A 20,368-nucleotide genomic window follows, 5' to 3' on the forward strand; every position below is an offset into this window, starting at 1 on the left:
ATATGCACTAAGCAGTACTCATGCAAGTACTTACAGGAATCCTCTGCAGACCCTTGAGTTCAATCTCTGTGTAGCTTTTGTCTCTCCAGTACTCAATCTTGCAAACTTCAGCCACAGGGGCTCCCCTCTCTACTTCTGTGTCCTCAACTTGGGGAGAATACTGAGCTCTGCTTGTGTTGTCTCTCCCTGCTGCACAGCCTGGAAACTTTCAAGGCAATAAGCTTGGGTAATGGTAGGGCTCAACCTTGTTTGTTTCCCATCTCTCTTGGATCATCATCCTTTGTTGCCTGATGTTTTGTTTCCTGAAAACTGTTGTTTCATGTATTTTGTCCAGTTTTTGGTATTTCAGGTGGGAGAGTAAATCCTCTGTTACTCCATCTTGGTTACAAGCAGAATCCTGCACTGCAATTTTAGTAACTGCGTAGTGTGTATTGTGGTCAGCTACAGGTCTCTCCATCCTATACTGTGCAGTCTTTTCATACCTACCTAAATGCAGAATTTTGTAGAATCCTATGTATCTTGGGAGAGAAAGGTATAAAGAACTAATATAATACAGTGTGATTTCTATGATAGTGGTATGAGCAACATATAATGTAGGAGTCCAAAAGAACTAGAATTTTCTCTGGGGATCTTTTAAATGCTTATTCTGTATCTGAGATTAGCTGATCAGTTGGACTCAGTTCCATCTTCAAGTAGATAAGCAGTGCTTTATTTATATGCGAGATGTTTACATAAATGTGGAAGAGGATAGAAGACAAAGCCCTGTAATGTTGCCACTAGAGACTTGTAATCCAAATTGACTTTGTTCCATTAATCATCACCCTATGAATATGGATGTTTACCCAGCCACTGATCCACTTGTGCCATCATCCATTTTCCATTTACCTCGTTTATCTGCAAGTCAAGAGTCTTTTTGTGCAAGAGACTCGTGATAATTGTGGCTTATTACTTGAAGCCTCATGAGAAACTTTATTAAATGTTTTCTGAAATCAGGATTTTCTACTTGTTTGCTCTGCTGGTTTGTTAAAATAAGGAAATGTGATTGCTTTGGTGTGGCTTTTCCATGCTTTTCGTGTCTTATGTGGCTCAAAATATTTAAATAGGTTGTGGAGCAGTGCTGAGAATTCATGCCAGGTTCCTAGAGTTTGATTTTCCCACTTTTGGGGGCAATATTTATTTTAATCTCCTGTTGCCCATCTGATTCTTTATTTTTGAAGATTATTGATGACAGTTCCCCAGTCGTTCATTGTACTGAAATATACTGTTACTTGTTTTTGCTGTATGGGCCAGTGCATGGTTCATTTTCATAAGTGTTCCTTAGGTCTTTGAAAAACATGTGCATCCTGTAGTTGTTGACTGCAGCGTTCTCTATGTGTCCTTGATCGAGTTTACTGTGTTGCTTCAGATCTTAGAGCTCTACTGAGTTTTGATCTATGAGATCTGTTATATACTGAGAGATCTTAAAATATCTCCCTGTGATTTTGGATTAGCTTATTGTTTCTTTATGTATTTTGAGTCTGTGTTATTAGATGCATACATGTTTTAAATTCTATTATCATCCTGGTGAATTAAACCTTAGTGGCATTGGATTGTTGTCTATCATTATTTAAACAAAGAAAAATGATTTTGCTACAGTTTTATAATCACTTTTCGATATGAGGCTTTGAATCAGTTCAACTTTGTGTTCCCTGTTTTTTCATTCAGGTTATCAGTTGATTGGGAGCCACTCTGGGGTGAAGCTTTGCAGGTGGACAAAGGTATTTGTTTTTATTCAAATATTATTTCTGTTTTATGCAACTTTTATATGGCTATTATATGCAATGAATTTTACCATTTAAAAGGTATAATTTACATTTAATAAAATATAATGATTTTGAGTGAATTAGTTAAATGAGTTCAGCTTTTTTTTTTTTTAACCTTTTGGCCACGACGCATGGCATGTGGGATCTTAGTTCCCCGACCAGGGATCAAACCCGTGGCCCTTGCATTGGAAGCGTGGAGTCTTAACCACTGGACCGCCAGGGAAGTCCAAGTTCAGCGTATTTTGATGGATGTAAAAACCCTTATCCACCCCCTGAATTAAGCTATAGACTACTTTCCTCACCCCGATAAGTTCACTTATGCCCATTTCTGGTCACTGCCGCCTCCTCCACAACCAGGCAACAGTTGTTCCCGTTGCTATCACTGTAGTTTAGCTTTGCCTGTTGTAGAGTTTCACGTGAATAGGATCATATAACGTGTAGCTTTTTGCAAGTGGCTTCTTAAACTCAACATAAGGTTTCAGAGATTTATCCACATGTAATGTGTACCAGTAGTTCATTCCTTTTTATTGGTGAGTACTATTCAGTAGTATGAACATACCACAGTTTTTAATCTGTTGATAGTTATTTGAGTTGTTCTCAGTTTTTGGCTATTATGAATAAAACGGCTATGAATGTGTTTATACAATGGTTTTTTTGGTGAACATATGTTTCGATTTCATTTGGGTACATACCTAGGAGTGGAATAGTTAAGTCGTAGGGCAGGTATATATTTAACTTTATAAGAAACTCCCAGTCTGTTTTCAGTGTGGTCGTACTATTTTATACTTGCATCAGCAATTTATGAAAGTTGCTACATATTCTCATCATCATCTGGGATTACACATCTTTTTCCTGATGAGTGTGAAGTGGTACCATTTTGGTTTTAATTTACATTTTGCTGATGATGAGGAGGAGCACCTTTTCATGTGCATATTGGCCTTTCATAGTTGTGAAGTGTTTGTTCAAATATTTTACCCAAGTTGAGTTGTCTGACTTTGTATTATTGACTTGTAGGAGTTCTCTATATATTGTGGATATGAGTGTTTTGCCTGATGTGCAGTATGATTATTTTCTCCTAGTCTGTGGCTTCCTTTTTCATTTTCCTAATGGTATCTTTTGAAGTTGTTTTTTTTTTTTAATTAATTAATTAACTAACTTATTTATTTTTGGCTGTGTTGGGTCTTCATTGCTACGTGTGGGTTTTCTGTAGTGGCAGTGAGCAGGGGCTACTCTTTGTTGCGGTGCACAGGCTTCTCATTGCAGTGGTCTCTCTTGTTGCAGAGCATGGGCTCTAGGCACGTGGGCTTTAGTAGTTGTGGCATGTGGGCTCATTAGTTGTGGCTCTGGAGTGCAGGCTCAGTAGTTGTGGCACATGGGCTTCGTTGCTCTGCGGCATGTGGGATCTTCCTGGACCAGGGCTTAAACCCATGTCCCCTGCATTGGCAGGTGGATTCTTAACCACTGTGCCACTAGGGAAGTCCCTCTTTTGAAGTTTTTAATTTGAATAAAGTCCAATTTATCATTTTTTCTTTTATGGTTAGTACTTTTTGTATTTTAAGAAATCTTTGTCAGGTTTAAGGTCGCAAAGATAGTCTGTGTTTTCTTCTGGAAGCTTCATATATAGTTTTAACTTTTATGTTTGGGTCTGTGAATTAATTTTTATGAATGGTATAAGGTAAAGGTCAAGATTGTTCCTTCCTACCACCTGCCCCCTATATGGATATTCAGGTGTTTTAGCATCATTTGTTGAAAAATATTTTCCTTCTACCATTGAATTACTTTTAGGACTTTGTAGAAAATTCAGTCAACTATATGGGTAGGCCTGTGTCTGGACTGCTCTTATACTGTTGCATTGGTGTGTTTGTCTGTCGTGAAGCCAGTACCACATTGTCTTCATTACTCTGGCTTTGTAATAAGTCTGAAATCATGCAGTATAAGTTCTCTGTCTTGTTTTTTTAATTTTCAAGATTGTTTCCCCTCTTTGGGGCCTTTTGCATTTCCATATACATTTTAGGATCAGCCTGTGAATTTCTGTTGTTTGTATTTGTTCTGTTTTCTTAGATTCTATATTTGTCTATTTGTTATCTCTTCACCACAGGGTCAATTACATGAACTATAATTTCTTATTTTCTGCATTCTTGATGCTCTGCAGTTTTACAGAGACTGCCCCTCCCTGGGGCTAATTCCTAAAGATTAACAGCAGTTTGCCTTGAGCATGCCTTTCATATGTAATTCTGAATCTGTAGCTTTCAGCTACCTCCTTATCTAACTCTCTCACATACCAAGCCAATATTTTCCCTGTCCTAAATCATCCCAGGCCCAGCTATCAGAAAACTAGAGATAGCCTTGTAGAGCAAAGCCCACTGGAATAATTCATACTAGCCAATCCTGCATTGTTTACTTTGCTCTGCCTTTCCTTTCCTGAGGAAGCTCCAGTAAAGGCTCTGGCCCAGGCTTCCCCCTCACTCCTCTGTCTCCTGAACAAACCCTGTGTGGTGTGGTGTGCACCCTTCTCTTGGGATATGTAAGTAATATATTCCTTCAATAGCGTTGGCCTATGTTGGCACTCAGTCACCTCCATAAATTAAAATCCTATGGGCACAAATAAGATAGCATTAAAAATTATTTTATTTTATTTTTTAATGAAAATACAGTGACAATATTATGTTAGTTTCAGATATATGACATAAGTTGACAATTGCATACGTTATGAAAGGATCACCACAATAAGTCTAGTAACCATCTGTCCCCCTACAAAGTTATTACAATATTGTTGACCATATTCCTTCTGTTGTATATTATATCCCTGTGATGTATTTATTATATAACTGGAGCTTTGAACCTCTTAATTCCCTTCACCTGGTTTGTCCATCCTCTCTCCTCTCCCTTCTGGCAATGACCCATTCTCTGTATCTGAGTCTGTTTTCATTTTGTTTTGTTTGTTTGTTTTGTTTTATAGATTCCGCATATGAGTGAGATCATGTGGTATTTGTCTTTCTCTCTCTGACTTATTTTACTTACCATGGTACCCTCAAGGTCCGTCCATGTTGTTGCAAATGTCAAGATTTCATTCTTTTTTATGATTGAGTAATATTCCATTGTGTGTACACACGCACACACCACAGTTTCTTTATCCATTCCTCTATCAATGGACACTAAGGTTGCTTCCATATCTTGGCTTTGTAAATAATGCTCCATTGAACATCGGGGTGCATATATCTTTTCCACCTACTGTTTTTGTTTTCTTTGGGTAAATATCCAGCAGTGAAATTGCTGGATCATATAGCAGTTCTATTTTTATTTTTTTGAGGAACTTACATACTGTTCTCCATAGTGGCTGCACCAGTTTACAATCACACCAGCAGTGCATGAGGGTTCCTTTTTCTCCGCATCCTCGCCATCACTTATTATTTGTTGTCTTTTTGATGATAGTGATTCTGAAAGATGTGAGGTAGTATCTCATTGTGGTTTTGATTTGCATGTCACTGATGATTAGTGTTGTTAATCATCTTTTCATGTGCCTATTGGCCATCTGCATTTCCTCTTTGGAAAAATGTCTATTCAGGTCCCCTGCCCATTCTTTATTTTTTAATTTTTATTATTTTTTTTGGCTGCATTGGGTCTTTGTTGCTGCTCGCGGGCTTTCTCTAGATGTGGCAAGCGGGGGCTACTCTCTGTTGCAGTGCGCAGGCTTCTCCTTGTGGTGGCTTCTCTTGTTGCGGAGCACAGGCTCTAGGCGCAAGGGCTTCAGTAGTTGTGGTTTGCGGGCTCTAGGGTGCCGGGTCAGTAGTTGTGGTGCATGGGCTCAGTTACTCAGCAGCATGTGGGATCTTCCCGATCCAGGGATCAAACCAATGTCCCCTGCATTGGCAGGTGGACTCTTAACCACTGCGCCACCAGGGAAGCCCCCCTGCCCATTCTTTAATGAGGTTGGTTGGTTGTTTGTTGTTGCTATTAAGTTTTATGTGTTTTTACGTATTTTGAATATTAACCCCTTATTGGATATATTGTTTGCAAATATCTTCTCCCATTTAGTAGGCTGCTTTTTTTTGTTGTTGATAGCTTCCTTCACTGTGCAAAAGATTTTTAGTTTGATATAGTCCCATTTGTTTATTTTTGCTTTTGTTTCCCTTGCCTTAGGAGACAGATCCAAAAAATATTGCTAAGATTGATGTTAAAGAGCGTGCCACCTATGTTTTCTTCTAGGAGTTTTATGGTTTCAGACCTTACATTTAAGTCTTTGATCCATTTTGAGTTTATTTTTGTATATGGTGAGAGAAAATAGTTCATTTTGATTCTTTTGCATGTAGCTGTCCAGTAATCCCAACATCATTTACCAAAGAGGCTGTCTTTTTCCCATTGTGTATTCTTGCCTCCTTTGTCGTAGATTAGTTGACCGTGTAAGTGCAGGTTTATTTCTGGGTTCTCTATTCTGTTCCTTTGATCTATGTGGGTGGATTGGAAACAGAACTGGTAGTAAGAGTGGTTGAGGGAAGTGAGGTGGACCTCTGGTGACACTTTCAGAGTAAGATTTAAAGATGACAGGCAACCCCAAAATAAACAAGTTCAATTTCAAATAACTATTGCAAGATAGATTTCTCATCATTGTGCTATAAAAATTAATACATAAAATGACCACACTAACTTTTTAAACAACTTTGATTAGTGAGAATCCTGCATTTCATATGTCTGTTAACTTAATATTTGGTTCCGAGTCTACCCAAAGCATCTCAAATCGCTTCTGTAATGTATTTATAGGTGACACCTATGAATATAACATGGAATACAGGTATTGTGTTGGTGACTTAAATACTAGAAACAGCATTGTTCTCTGTGACATGGTTTTTCAAAATGCTGAAATTTCTTATAAGAGCTTTGCATCAAAGAAAGTGTTTTCTTTCCTCATTTTACATAATAGCTGCATTCCTGGAAAATTCAGTGTATGGTAAGACATGCAGAAAATACTTCATTGGTAAAATGAAGTTGGGATCTAAGCTTGGATGATTATAATAGGTTTTTCACAAGTATGGAGGTCTGGTGAGTCATTTGAAAGGAAGTGGATTAAAGGACACTTTTTGTGTGTGTGTTTGTGTGTGTGTGTGTGTGACTATCTTAAGCATTGCAGGAGATGTGAAACACTTGACCCCTCCCTTACTTTTTGCCACTAGGGCCTCCCAACCATTTTGATAACAAAAGCATTTCCACAAATTTCCAAAATACCCCCCGGGGTAGTGTTGGCCCCATTGAGAACCTCTGCCCCAATCCATTTTCATTGCCACCCTTGAAGTTCAGGTTGTCCTCCTGAACATTGCAGCTAGCTTTTTTCCCTCTACTTCTGGCTTCCAGTGAATGCGCCCCGCCCCCCCTGCTCAGTTTATCAGACATTAACCAGGTTAATCTCAAGTTCAGTTCTCATTTAGCCATTCTGTTTTCAGAGCCTATGGTGGCTCTTCATTACACCTTACTCAGTATATCAATTTGGATGTGTAATAGGCATCTTGAACTTAATGTGTCAGAAACGGAATTCCTGATTCCTCTCCTAAATCTGTTCCCCTCAGCCTTCACTCCAGCAGTTTATGGCAATGCTACCTTTCAGTTGCTCAGGCCAAAAACCTGGGAGTCATTTATACTCTTCTGTTGTTGTTGTTGTTTTTTTTTAAATTTATTTATTTATTTATTTATTGTCTGCATTGGGTCTTCGTTGCTGTGGTGGGCTTTCTCTAGTTGCGGCAAGCGGGGGCTACTCTTCGTTGCAGTGCGTGGGCTTCTCATTGCGGTGGCTTCTCTTGTTGCAGAGCACGGGCTCTAGGCACACGGGCTTTAGTAGTTGCAGCATGTGGGCTCAGTAGTTGTGGCTCGCGGGCTTCAGAGCACAGGCTCAGTAGTTGTGGCATATGGGCTTAGTTGCTCCACGGCATGTGGGATCTTCCTGGACTAGGGCTCGAACCCGTGTCCCCTGCATTGGCAGGCAGATTCTTAGCCACTGCACCACCAGGGAAGTCCCTGTTTGTTTGTTTTTTTACCCTCCCACATCTGTTCTGTGAGCAAATCTTTCAAAATATATCCAGAATGCAACTACTTGCTTTTCACCCCTTGTACTCTTATACCTCAGTCCAAGGCACTGTCATATATTCCTTTTATTATTTAAGTGATCTCCTGCCTGCTTTTCCTGGTTCCATTCTTGTCATCTCCACTGTCTGTTCCCTACACAGCAGCCAGATGTCTCACTCTTTCACTCAGAACCTCCAGGGGTTCCCATCTTACTCAGTCTGGTCTGCCATGCTTCGGTCCAGCCTTACTAGCCTTCTTGCTGCTCCCTGACCTGAATACACTGAACTCAGACTCCTCTCTGGCTTTCTGGTCTCTGTCTGCTCACTTAGATCTCTGCTCAGTGAGCCTCTATCAGAGAGGCTCTCCCTTGACCGCCTGACGTAAAATAACAACCTTCCCTCCTATCCCCTTACACTGCTTGGAATTTCTCCATAGCAATTATTACCACTTAATAGATTATATCTTGTTTATTATCTGTCTCCTCCCTTCCCTTTTCAGGTCCTCCCCAACCTAAGAGTCTTTGTTTTTCTTTCCAATACCAAAAACAGAGCCTGGCATGTAGTAAACATTTGTCAGATGAATTATGTAAAGCCCTGAACCCGAGAAAGACCCTACTTAGTGTAGTTCTGATCTACTTGTTCAGCTTTATTGTCTGTTTTAACCTTCATACATCATGTGCTGCTTCTCTTCCCCGCTCTGATCTCCACCTGATTGAATCCTACCCATCTGTACCAGTCAGGGAAACAGAAACCATCCTGGGTATTTTAGCAAGAACAGATTTAATAAAGTAAATTAACTGAATGCTTACAAAGCCACTGAAAGGCCTGGGGTAGTGAAGGTCAGAGAGAACTGCTTCTTGCTTTGAGAAAGTCGAAAAGTGCTGGACTCACAGGACACCACTGGAAGTGACCTGAGACGCTGGCAACATTAAAGCAAATGTTTCCCAGGAGCTTGCTTGGAAGCTGCTGCAGACTCAGTGTTTGTTGTATGCCCTTGTGTCTGCCAGCTGCTGCCAGGGAGGAATAATGGTTTCTCCTTTCCTGCCATCTAAATCTTGCATAAATGCCTCTTCTTGGTGGAGTCTAAATCAGAACCCCTTGGGCAAGGGAATCTGAGAAATACGGTGTTAGGGTTCCTTAACCCCTGCTTAGAAGCGCAGGCACAGGACTCGGTATTAACAGCATGGTCTACCTCTTTGGATACTCAGCATCTGTACCCACCCTTCTACCTGTATTTATGTTTTCAATCCAGAGTATAAATAAAACATTTGCTTCTGCCTAACCTGTTGCAACTATTATTCATGCAAGGAAGGATGTATTCACCCTCTCCTTTCACTCTCTTTTGAGATCCTCTAACCTAAGGATGACATTATAATGTTAACCACCACTGACCCATCTTATATAAAACAGTTGGAGGGGAGGAGAAACAATTATATATATCCAAACAAGGAAGATAATATGTATATTTATAACTCTGCTCATATTCACACGTGGTCACCTGGTTATGGTTGGTATTTATACCTTCCACGGGGCAGGCCATGTTCCTCTGTGCTCTATCAGTAATGCTTCCTTACCAGGTGTGTGATTGTCAATGAAGAGTTTGAGCCGGTAGTGGCCCCTTCTGCAAGCTTTTCTTAAGTTCTACTACTGTAAATGAGAATACTAAAGAGATGTCCCAGAGATCCCCTTGGTTCTTGACAAAATTTGTTTCTATGGCATGAGGCGCTCAAAGGAGCCAGGGGCTAGTGTTAACTGTGGAGGGTCTGCTCTTTCAGCCTACAAGCCAACAAGTCACCTGGCAGAGTTTCATAGATGTTGGTGGAGGACCCAGGACTCCTGGGTCAAAGACAAAGCACAGCAGGCAGGTTGAGATTCATGTCCAGTTGGGGAGACAGATTTCTGCTGCTTCCTGCTCCTTTGTCTTTCCTCAATCCTCCTCCTGTTTGTACTTTTTTAACAGTTTAACCAGTTTAGAATTTATTTTGCTCTGTTATATGAAATAAATATCTAAATCAAGGGTTAGCAAACCTTTTCTTAAAGGGCCAGATAGTGACTTTTTAAGGTTTGTGGGTCATACGATCTTGTTGCAACTTTTCACCTCTGCCATTGTAGCCCCAGAGCAGCCATAGATGTAAGTAAACAAATATGGGTGACAGTATTCCAGCAGAACTTTACTTATAGCAAAGAGGCAATAGCCTGGCTTTGGCCCATGGGCTGCAGTTTATTGACCTCTGCATTGAACTCTCCATCCCCTGTCAAAAATGGAAGAGTCTGAAATTTTACCCTAGTTGCAGGCTAGCAAGTTAGCCTGCCACAGGTTCATGGATGCTGGCAGAAGGCAAGTACAGTTTATTACTCATAATAATAACAGTAGCCAGAATATTATCATTTGCTCTGGTTCATGAGCCCCGGTTCCCATAAAGCAGCACTAGGAAGGCCAGGTGTAACATCTGCACATACGTTGTAGGAGAGGAGCCCCAGACTTAGGGAACATCAATCTTTTATAATTGGCAGTAATCCTGCCTGACCTTTGCCCTAGAGGGACACATCTTCATTATACTGAACAGTAAACATACCCATCATTTGCCCCAGAGGGAGACACTGTATCTTCCAAGACTATTCACTATGTAAAACTTTTTGAAAAGGTAGTCTAGAATAAGGGCAGTCAGGGCCTCTGCTTGCAGGACATTCAGAGAAAGACCCATGGAGCATTGTCTCCCCACACCCCACCTCCATCCCCACCAGGTTGATGTACACAGAGCTTATCTAGCCGTGGTATCTTGCATTCATTCAGTGTGGATCTACTGGGCTACAGTTGTACTTTCGAGGTTGTATTGCTCTCATTTGCCTTGAGGATAAGAATTCATGAATTAATGAATCTGAGGTTATTTATGATCTTTTTCTCCTAGGTTCATAACATGAAAACTTGGTTCTAAGCATGTATTGCTCTCATGTGTTTTCTTTTTGCACCCTGCTTATCTACTAAGTTTTAGATATGGGAGCACTTCCTTTCAAAGTATAATGTCTAAAGACTTCCAGTCTGGGCAAGATGGCATAAACCTTTTTCTCCTTGCTCCTTCCTGCTGTGCACAACTCTAAACCCTGGAAAACACAAGAGGCAACCAAACAAGAACTCTGGAATGGGGTAAGAGGAAGGCTGACTGGTTTGGGACCCCAGCACTGGAAGAACAGAGCAGCAGGATGTCTTACATCCCTCCACCTAAAGAAGAAGGCCCAGACCCTGTGTTTACTGAGCCTTAATCTAGCAACAGAAGGCCACTCAGTTAGACTTGCTCCTCCCTAGTATGGACTGGGAGTCCCTCTGACATATTCAAGGGAGCCCGGAACCACTGGCAAAGGGGATCAGTTGGGAGCCCCACCAACAATAAGCAGCTGGGACAAGTGCTCTCCTTCCCTGCTGGACCGTAAATTCCCCTCTCCTGCTAAGAGATGCCAGGCGGTCAAGTACAAGTGGAAAGAGAGAGATTCCTCCTTACCACCTTACTCCTGCAACAGTCGACCTGGCCTGTGAAATATTCTCCATGCCTGCTGGGCCCAAGACTCCCTTCCCCCTCTGAGAGATGCCATGGTGGCTGCGTGGCACTGGCAAGAGGGACCCCACCACAAGAAGTGGCCCATCTGGGGAAGCCAAGCCTCTTTGTTCGTGTGTCCTGAGACCTCTCTCTCCCACTCAGAGTTACTGGGGCTGCCCAGGGCCATTGGCCAGAGGGACTCTGCCACACAAGCAGCCTGCTCTGGGAAGCCTGCTGGCCTGAGACTCGCCTCCTCCATTGAGAGACCTCTAGTGGGTCACCCTGGAGAAACCTCTTTCACCCACTCTGATGCTACCAGCAGAGATCAGTGGGAGCCCAAGCAAAATTTCAATGCAAAGCCTCTGAAAATTAAACTGCCGTTGGAGCCACAGCATACAAAAATAGTCCAGGACCTACAGGCTCAACCTAAACAAAGTGCCTGCTGCTAAAATGAAAGAATGAAATAGGATCTAGAGCCTCCTAACATAGTAGACAAAATGTCTAGGATGCAGTAAAAAAAAAAAATCGCGTGTCATTCCAAGAACCATGAAAATCACAACTTGAGCAAAAAAAGATAATGAACTGACACCAACACCAGATGAATCAGATGGTGGAATCATCTGACAAGGATTTTAAAGCAGCTGTCGTAAAAATGCTTCAGCAATCAGTTACAAAGTCTCTTGAAACAAATGAAAGAATAAAAAATCTCAGCAAAGAAATAGAAGTTATAAAAGGAACCAAGCAGGAATTACAAAATTGAAAAAATACAATAACAGAAATAAAAACTCACTGAATGGGCACAGTAATAGAGTGGAGATGACAGAGGATAGAGTCAGGGACCTTACCAAATAACAGAATGATCTGTGACCAGGACAAGTCAATAGAATTTACCCAATCTGAACAGCAGAGAGAGCAAACTCCAAACAGGATGGAACCAAGGACATCCACATGGAGATACCCTAAAATTAATGATCTGAAAACTAGAGAAGAAAAAAGTCTTGAAAGATGCTAGAGATAAACAATGTACTAACATCAATTTGACGTCAGATTTCTCATCTGAAATCATGGAGGCCAGAGGGAAGCAGCACATGGTTTTCAAGTGTTGAAAGAAAATAACTGTCAATCATGATTTCTGTGACTGGCAAAACGATCCTTCAAGAATGAAGATTAAATAAAGACATTATCAGGTGAAAGAAAACTGAAAGAATCTGTTTCTAGCAAATCTTCTCTTAAAGACCAGCTAAAGGGAGCTCTTCAACCTAATGAAGTGATAAAAGATTCTTAGAGCACCAGAAAGGAAGGCAGAATGATGGAAAGAGCAGAAATATGGGTACATACAGTAGATGATCATTTTCCTTATAACTTTTATAAATCATATTTGATGATTGAAACGAAAATTATAACACCATGTGATACTCAAGACAATAATATTTAATTTAAAAGAGGGAAAATTAAAGGGATCTGAATGGAAGGGATGTTTCCACACTTCACTTGAAGGTGGTAAAATGTTTTTACTAGTAGACTGTGATAGGTCTACTAGTATGTATATTTTTATACCCAGAACAACCACTACAAAAACTATACAAAGAGATACACTGAAAAACAAAAAAAAATTAAGATGGAATCCTAAAAATGTTTAAGTAACCTGTAGGAAATCAAGAAAAGACTAACAGGAATGAGAATAAGAAGGAATAAGCAGGAAGCAAATAATAAAATAGTAGACTATTTGAGGGCTAATTCATAAATAATTACTTCAGCTGTAAATATTCTACATATATCCATCAAATGATAGAGATTGGCAGAGTGGTTTTAAAAAATGACCCAAATATAAGATGTTTACAGGAAACTCACTTCAAATTCAGTGACACAGGTAGGTTGAGTAAAATGATAGAAAAATCTATACCATGCCAACAGTAATCCAAAAAGCAGGATTGCCTATATTAATACCAGATTAAGTAGACTTCAGAGCAAAGAAAATTACTAGAGACAGAGTGACATTTTGTAATGATAAAAAGATCAATCTGCATTATATGAATATGTACCAAACATCAGAGGCTCAAAATAAATCAAGCAAAAGCTGACATAGTTGTATGGAGAAATTAAAAAAAAAAAAAACAAAAGAAACCAAACCCACAGTTATAGTTGGTCACTTTGAAATCGCCTCTCAGCAACTGCTAGAACTACTAGACTGAAAATCACAAGGCTGTAGAAAATCTCAATAGTAGAGTTAGCCAGTAGGATCTAGTTGACATATAGAGAACATACCACCCAGCAACAGCAGAATATGCATTTCTTCCAAGTGCCGATGGAACATTCACCAAGATAGACCATGTCTTAGGCCATAGAACAAACCTCAGCAGATTTATAAGTATTAAAATCATACAGAGTGCATTCTCTGACCATAATGGAATCAAACTAGAAATCAATAATAGAAACAAAAGGAAAATCTCTAAATATGTGGAAATTAAACACACATTTCTGAATAAGCCTTGGGTCAAAGAGGAAGTCTCAAAGGAAATGAAAAAATACATAGAACTGAATGATAGTAAAAAAAAAAAATTATATCGATATATAGGATGCAGCTCAAGCAGTGCTCAGAGAGAAATTTCCAGCAATGCATACTTATATTAGAAATGAGGAAAGATCTCAAATCAGAAACCAATGAAAATCTAAGTAAATGTAAATAAAAATCTAAATGTAAATCGAAATAAGTGTTCATGGATTGAAAGACTCAATATTGTAAAACATCAGTTTTGCCCGAATTGATCTGTGGGTTTAATGCAATTCCTATTAAAATCCCAGGAAGGTTTTTGTAGAAATAGACAACTTACTATAAAATTTAAAAGGAAAGGCACAGGAATGTAAAATAGCTTAAAAAGTATTGAGGAAGAATAAAAGGGGAGGAACCATATATCCAGATATTACAGCTTACTGTATTGCTACAGTAATCAAGATGGTATGGTGTTGGTGGAGGGACGGACACATAGATCAATGGGACAGAATGGAGATCTCAGAAACAAACCCACAAATATGCTTAACTGATTTTTTACAAAGGTTCGAAAGTAATTCCTTGGAGGAAGGATAACCTTTCCAACTAATGGTGCTGGGGAAATTAGACATCCATAGGCAAAAAACCAAAAAAACCCACCACCACCACCACACCACATACACCAAAAGTACACACACTGACACATGCACACACACAAACATACACACATTTTGAGTTAAAAATTAACTCAAAATGGATCAGGACCTTAAATCTAAAGTGTAAAACTTATAGAAAACAGTTTTTAAAAGAAAAACATGCCATCGTTCTCACATGTGTCTGTCCCTTTATCCTTTTAGCCTTTCAGTATTCAGTTTGGACATCTCACCTCTGAGGCGTTCTCACTGGTCCTGTAAGGCTGGGCTGGGTTGGTCATCTGTCCCATGGGCTCCAGTAATACCATGCTGGACATTTGTCTTTTCTCTGCTTGCCCAGCATCTGAGTCTTTTCATGTTTGGGGAATTTCCCATTAAACGGGCTTTGTTTGATGTGAGGGCCCACTGCCTGCTACAGAAGCTAAGGAAGACAGATGATGTTTCCTGGTACCACGTCGTGGCAACTTGGGTATAAAAGTGTCATCTAGGATAGTCATTCTTTTCAGCTGGAGACTTTGAGTGTGGAGTGAGTGGTGGAGAGGGACTGGGACACGGAGAACTCATTCTTGTGCTGGTGGCAGCAGTATCTGCCATTCAGGGGTGGTGCTGGTGATGGTATCCAGAGAGGGGTAGTGTCTATAGTATATGGCTTCTGGGGGATTGAGTGGTGGTCCTGCTGCCAGCCTTCCTTCGTTCTTGCCTTTATAATGGGTCTATGAGCTGTGAAATCCTTTCAATAAATTCTTTTTCTCTTTAGCCAGACTCCGTTTCTGTTGCTTGCAAAAGAATCGTAATTGATTCAATCAGACTATCATAATAGTATTGCACATTTTTCTTGCTTACTTGCCATTTCCTCCAAACAGATCATGGGTAGGGGCTCTGTCTTATTAGTCATTGTACATTCAGTACACAGCATGCTTGAAGTACATTAACTAATTGCTAAATAATGAATGAAACATGAAAGTCTTCAACTTGGTTTCTCCATTGGGGTGATATTGGTATTTAGTGGTAATTACTCTGTGACTTTTGCATGTGGTGGACTTTGTAGTTTTCAGTGTTACTTGCAAGATATAAATATTTTGTTTGCCTTCTTGAATATTTTATTGGGAACTTGGAAGAGAGTTTGTAGAAACAGTTATCCTGAACAATATTTTTCCTTCACTCTATTTTTCTTAGTGTAAGTACTAAGTGAGATGGACGGGGGAACCTCTTTTATCAGGACCAAAAAATAAGACTTTGTGATCAACTGACATAGTAACAAGCTGGTAGATTTTATGTGGACAGCACTGTAATATCAGTACACTGATGTATATTATACACTTACATATGTGTAAAGGCTCTCCATCTATGTCTCCTCGTTTGTGGTTCCCATTGTTAGTTCCATAGTATGTCAGTCACTTAGGCTCAAAACCTCAGTTATCTTGGATGACTTCCTCTGTTTTGCCCCTCTAATTGGGAATGGCACTGACTGTACCTCTTTAGTACCCTTCCCGTTTCCTCCACTAATGTTTTGAGCCAAGTCACCATGACCTTTCTTGCGTAACCTCCTCACAGGTTTCACTTTTACTGAATCAAGCCCATCTTGCACAGAGCTCCTGGATGGATCTTTCTGATGATACCTCAGGAAGCTCGATAGTATCTTGTGATTCCAACCCTGAGTTGATCTGCAGTGTTTCTTCAAATTACCTTTCTTACTGCACTTCCCGTGGTTTTACCAATCACATATTAAATAGTGTTCTTTTTTGGAATAATCTGTTTCTTGTGTACATGCTGTTTGCCCCCTCAACAGTCTCAGTATATTCAAATTCTACCATTCGGTTGACATAGAATATGCTCCAGGTTGCATTCCCTAACCCACCCTCCTTTATTCAATGCAGAGATACTCTTTCAGATGAGCGCTACACCACCCCCCCTGTTCTGGGACCCTGTCTTATCTCTCCTTTGGCATTATATATTATTGTACTAATATTTGAGGCAGTTGGGTGGATTTGAAAATGAAAGCATCCATGGTCCTCCCTATAGAACTTTCAGAGTTAATGAATCATAGGTTTATCTCATTAGGTTGTAGAAAACCCAGAACAGTATCAAAACCCAGACACCATCAAAACGCTATAAGGCTTTAATGTTAATTTTCTGCCTCATGCGGCTACCAGTAGGGGTATTTATGCTTACGAAACACATGGTTTCTTCTTTAAAATGATGCCTTGGTGTTTTGTTTCCTTGCTTTGAGGATTTTATTCAAATTATCGTTTGTTTTTTACTTTCACAGTCCATGCTCCGAGGGAGAGGAGGTTGCTATAAACATACGTTCTATGGCATTGAAAGCCATCGTTGCATGGAAACTACCCCGAGCTTGGCATGTGCAAATAAATGTGTCTTCTGTTGGCGGTAAGTAAAAATGAATGGCCATGGTGACCAAATATGTAATGATCTGTAATAATCAATTTCTGCCCAACACTGCACTCAGATTTACCTAAAGCTCTGTTGTTTCTATAATTAATCCCCTTTTGCATTCCTAATGTTATATTTATGTATTTGTTGTTTTTTTTTCTTGATCAGTTTTATCAGGAGCTTGCCAGTTTTTTTGTTTTTTTTTTTTTTTTTTAAAGATGCTGCATTGGGTCTTCGTTGCTGCATGTGGGCTTTCTCTAGCTGCAGTGAGTTGGGGCTACTCTTCGTTGCGGTGTGTGGGCTTCTCATTGCGGTGGCTTCTCTTGTTGTGGAGCATGGACTCTAGGCGCGTGGGCTTCAGTAGTTGTGGCACGCGGGCTCAGTAGTTGTGGCTTGCGGGCTCTAGAGCGCAGGCTCAGTAGTTGTGGTACACGGGCTTAGTTGCTCCACGGCATGTGGGATCTTCCCGGACCAGTGGTTGAACCCGTGTCCCCTGCATCGGCAGGTGGCTTCTTAACCACAGAGCCACCAGCGAAGTCCTGCAAAAGTCTTTATTACTCCATTTTTGGAAAGATATTTGCACTGGGTATAGAATTCTGAGTTAACAAGTTTGTTTCCTTTAAGCATTCTTTCAGGTGTCATTATAGTTTCATCTGGCTTATTTGTTTTCTTTTTTTTATTTTTATTTTTATTTATTTTTATTTGTTTTCTGATGAGTTGTCAGAAATAATTTTTAACCTTTGTTCTTAAGTAATGTGTCCTTTTTCTCTAAGTTGAAGGTTTTCTTATTTTCTTTTGTTTTCATTAGTTTAGATACCGTATTTTTAGGCTGTTTTAAAATATCCTGGTTGTTGTTTTGCGAGTTTCTTCGATCTGTGGTTAATGGTTTCTTATTAACTTTGGAAAATTGTTGGCCATACTTTTTCTACATTTTTTTCTGCTTTGTTCTCTGTTTCCTTTCTGGGATTTCAATTAGGTCTTCCCATTGCACTGCCTCTCAGAGAGGGTCTTGCAACAATATTCTACTGGTAGTCGTTACTGGATGCTTGTTGCCCTGGTGTTGTATGGCTGTGAGAGGGGTGCACGTTTTATATTGTCCCGAGTAAGTCTCAGTCTTGGCCAGGCACTTGCCATCTACCCCTCTCTGCTAGGTGTCATGACTCAAAATAAGTTGTAAACTACAGCTATAAATAGCTGAGCTTTTTGTAGGAAACCAACCCTGATTTTATAATTATATGGACTCCCTCATAGGCGGTAACTAGCTGAGATTTAATGCAGGGCATCCTTTAGAACTTCTGCCTCTTTCTTCTAGGCACCACACCAATCCAGTGGGTACTGAATGGCGGTGGAAGATGGACCAGGCTGAAATGATCTTAAAGGAAGCCATTGAAAACCATCAGAACATGATGAAGCAGTTTAGAGGTATTTATTGTCCCTCTACAAAGGGATGCTAATAGCCTGAATTAAATTGGCAGAGGAATTGCCTCCTTTGGCAGGATTTTGTCCTTGCTGGCAAATTCTCGTATAGGAAAGTGAAAACTTTGTAGAAATATTATATAAGTTTTGGCCTTTTTAGTTTTTACTAATAACTTTATATCTTATATGATGGGAGAATTAAAAAACTTAATTCAAAGCTTAGCTATTTATAATATGGTACACTCAGCCTGTAAGTTTTGCCTGGGAATATATCCTCATTCTTCCTAAAAACTTTTGCTATTGTTCTGTCTTGGTGGGTACAAAGCAGCCTTGGGAATGGACTGAAAATTTTAGAACACTGGAAAATTCTTAAGTAATATCAGTTAGTATTGGGAAAGCATTTTTGAATAAATGCCTTACAAAAAAGGAAGGTTAATATTAATCAGATTTCCTCTACATGATCCACAGTGATGTGTAGAATTCTGCCACTCAGTTTCTAGAATTTCCTGATCTAGTTGTGTCTCGTAGTTCAAAGTATTTGACTCTACTGGAGATTGCTGGTTCTCAAGCTTTAGTGTGCGTCAGAATCGTGCATTAAAGTAGAGATTCCTGGTCTCCTTCCCCAGAGAATGATTCAGTAAGTCTGAGGTAGCAACCAAGAATGTGTATTTTGAGCAGATTTCCTGGTGGTATCGATGTTGTTGAACTGGGGACCGTACTTTGAGACCCACTACCATAGATAGATGTGGAGGACTTGTAAAGTGATATAACGACAGCTGCAGATGATCAACTGAAATAAATCTATTAGGTTCCCTGTTAAATGTGCATGCCTCTGTCTCCACCTGCCACTTGTTAGTCCTCTCCCCTTTATTCTCCTTTCCTTTCATATACAACAACAAAAAAGATGAATTCCAACCAAGGTTGTTTTGACATAGGCACTCTTGTGGTGCTAGCATCATCAATGGGAGTCTTTATAAACCCCAGTAATTAGCATTTTGAAGATCAGGTGATTCTTTCATGCAAAGAAATTCGTTCGGTCAGGTCACTGCTTCTTGAGATCACAGTGCTTCTGATGTTGTTTTCCTAACATCACCCAGCAGTTCTCCAGGTCTCAGCAGACACTGCCTGGGTGTCCGACAAATTTAATTCAATCCTGACACTGTCTGGAGATAGCATCAGGCCCCGCAGGTTAAGGATTCAGTCCTATAAGACTGCCCCCCACTTCAGATGTCAATCACAAGTCTGGGATGTTACCTGTGCTTCTGACCAACTGGCTATAAATTCGAAGTTCCCGCACCCTCCTCCTTGGATTCCTGGTTTGTTAGAGTGGCTCACAGAACAGAGAAACATTCACTTATTTTTACCATTTTATTATAAAGGATATATAGAGGTCACAGAAGAACAGCCAGGTGGAGAAGTACATCTGGAAGGGTCCCGAGGCCAGGAGCTTCTGTCCCCATGGAGTTGGCCACCCTCCTGGCATGTTCACCAACCCAGAAGCTCATCAAATCTTGTTCAAGAGGTTACAGAGCTTAATTTGTAGCCCCCTCTTCCCTTTCTCACAGGTCTGTGTGGTTGAAAGTTCCAGTCCCTTAAACACTTGGTCTTTCTGGTGACCAGCCCCAGCCTGAGACTATTTAGGGATCCTACCCTATGTCACCCCATTTGCATAAATTTAGGTATGCTCAAAGGGGGCTCCTTATGAAGGACAAAAGACACTCCTACCACTCAGGAAATCCCAGGGGTTCTAGGAGCTTTGTGTCGGGAACCAGGAACAAAGACCAAATCTATTTGTTATTTTTTACCGCAGTACTTATTATTACTATTCTGATTTCCTAGGAGAAATTGGGAAAGCAATGCAAATAATGATTCAAGATCAATAATAATTTATAAAGGATAGTCAATTATACCTTTATTTTATTCTTTATGAATTTTCTAGGGAAAGTTGCCCTGTACATATCTGTGTGTGTCTATGTATGTGCTAACCTATTGTACATCTTCAGAGATGCTAATAAATATTTTAATATTTCATCTT

At 40.1% G+C, this 20,368-nt stretch overlaps 1 protein-coding gene across 3 annotated transcripts in view; it reads left to right on the forward strand.

Moving 5' to 3' along the window:
- LOC118881561 (S-adenosyl-L-methionine-dependent tRNA 4-demethylwyosine synthase TYW1) overlaps positions 1–20,368 on the forward strand; it is a 203,470-nt gene that overhangs the window by 37,194 nt on the left and 145,908 nt on the right. For all 3 annotated transcript variants that reach the window (XM_036826658.1, XM_036826657.1, XM_036826659.1), the window contains exons 9-11: positions 1,705–1,757; positions 16,796–16,914; positions 18,230–18,339. In XM_036826658.1, the coding sequence (XP_036682553.1) occupies positions 1,705–1,757; positions 16,796–16,914; positions 18,230–18,339 (282 nt within the window). The remainder of the gene's footprint in view (positions 1–1,704; positions 1,758–16,795; positions 16,915–18,229; positions 18,340–20,368) is intronic.

Source organism: Balaenoptera musculus, chromosome 15, assembly GCF_009873245.2.
Source record: "Balaenoptera musculus isolate JJ_BM4_2016_0621 chromosome 15, mBalMus1.pri.v3, whole genome shotgun sequence".
Lineage (NCBI taxonomy): Eukaryota > Metazoa > Chordata > Mammalia > Artiodactyla > Balaenopteridae > Balaenoptera > Balaenoptera musculus.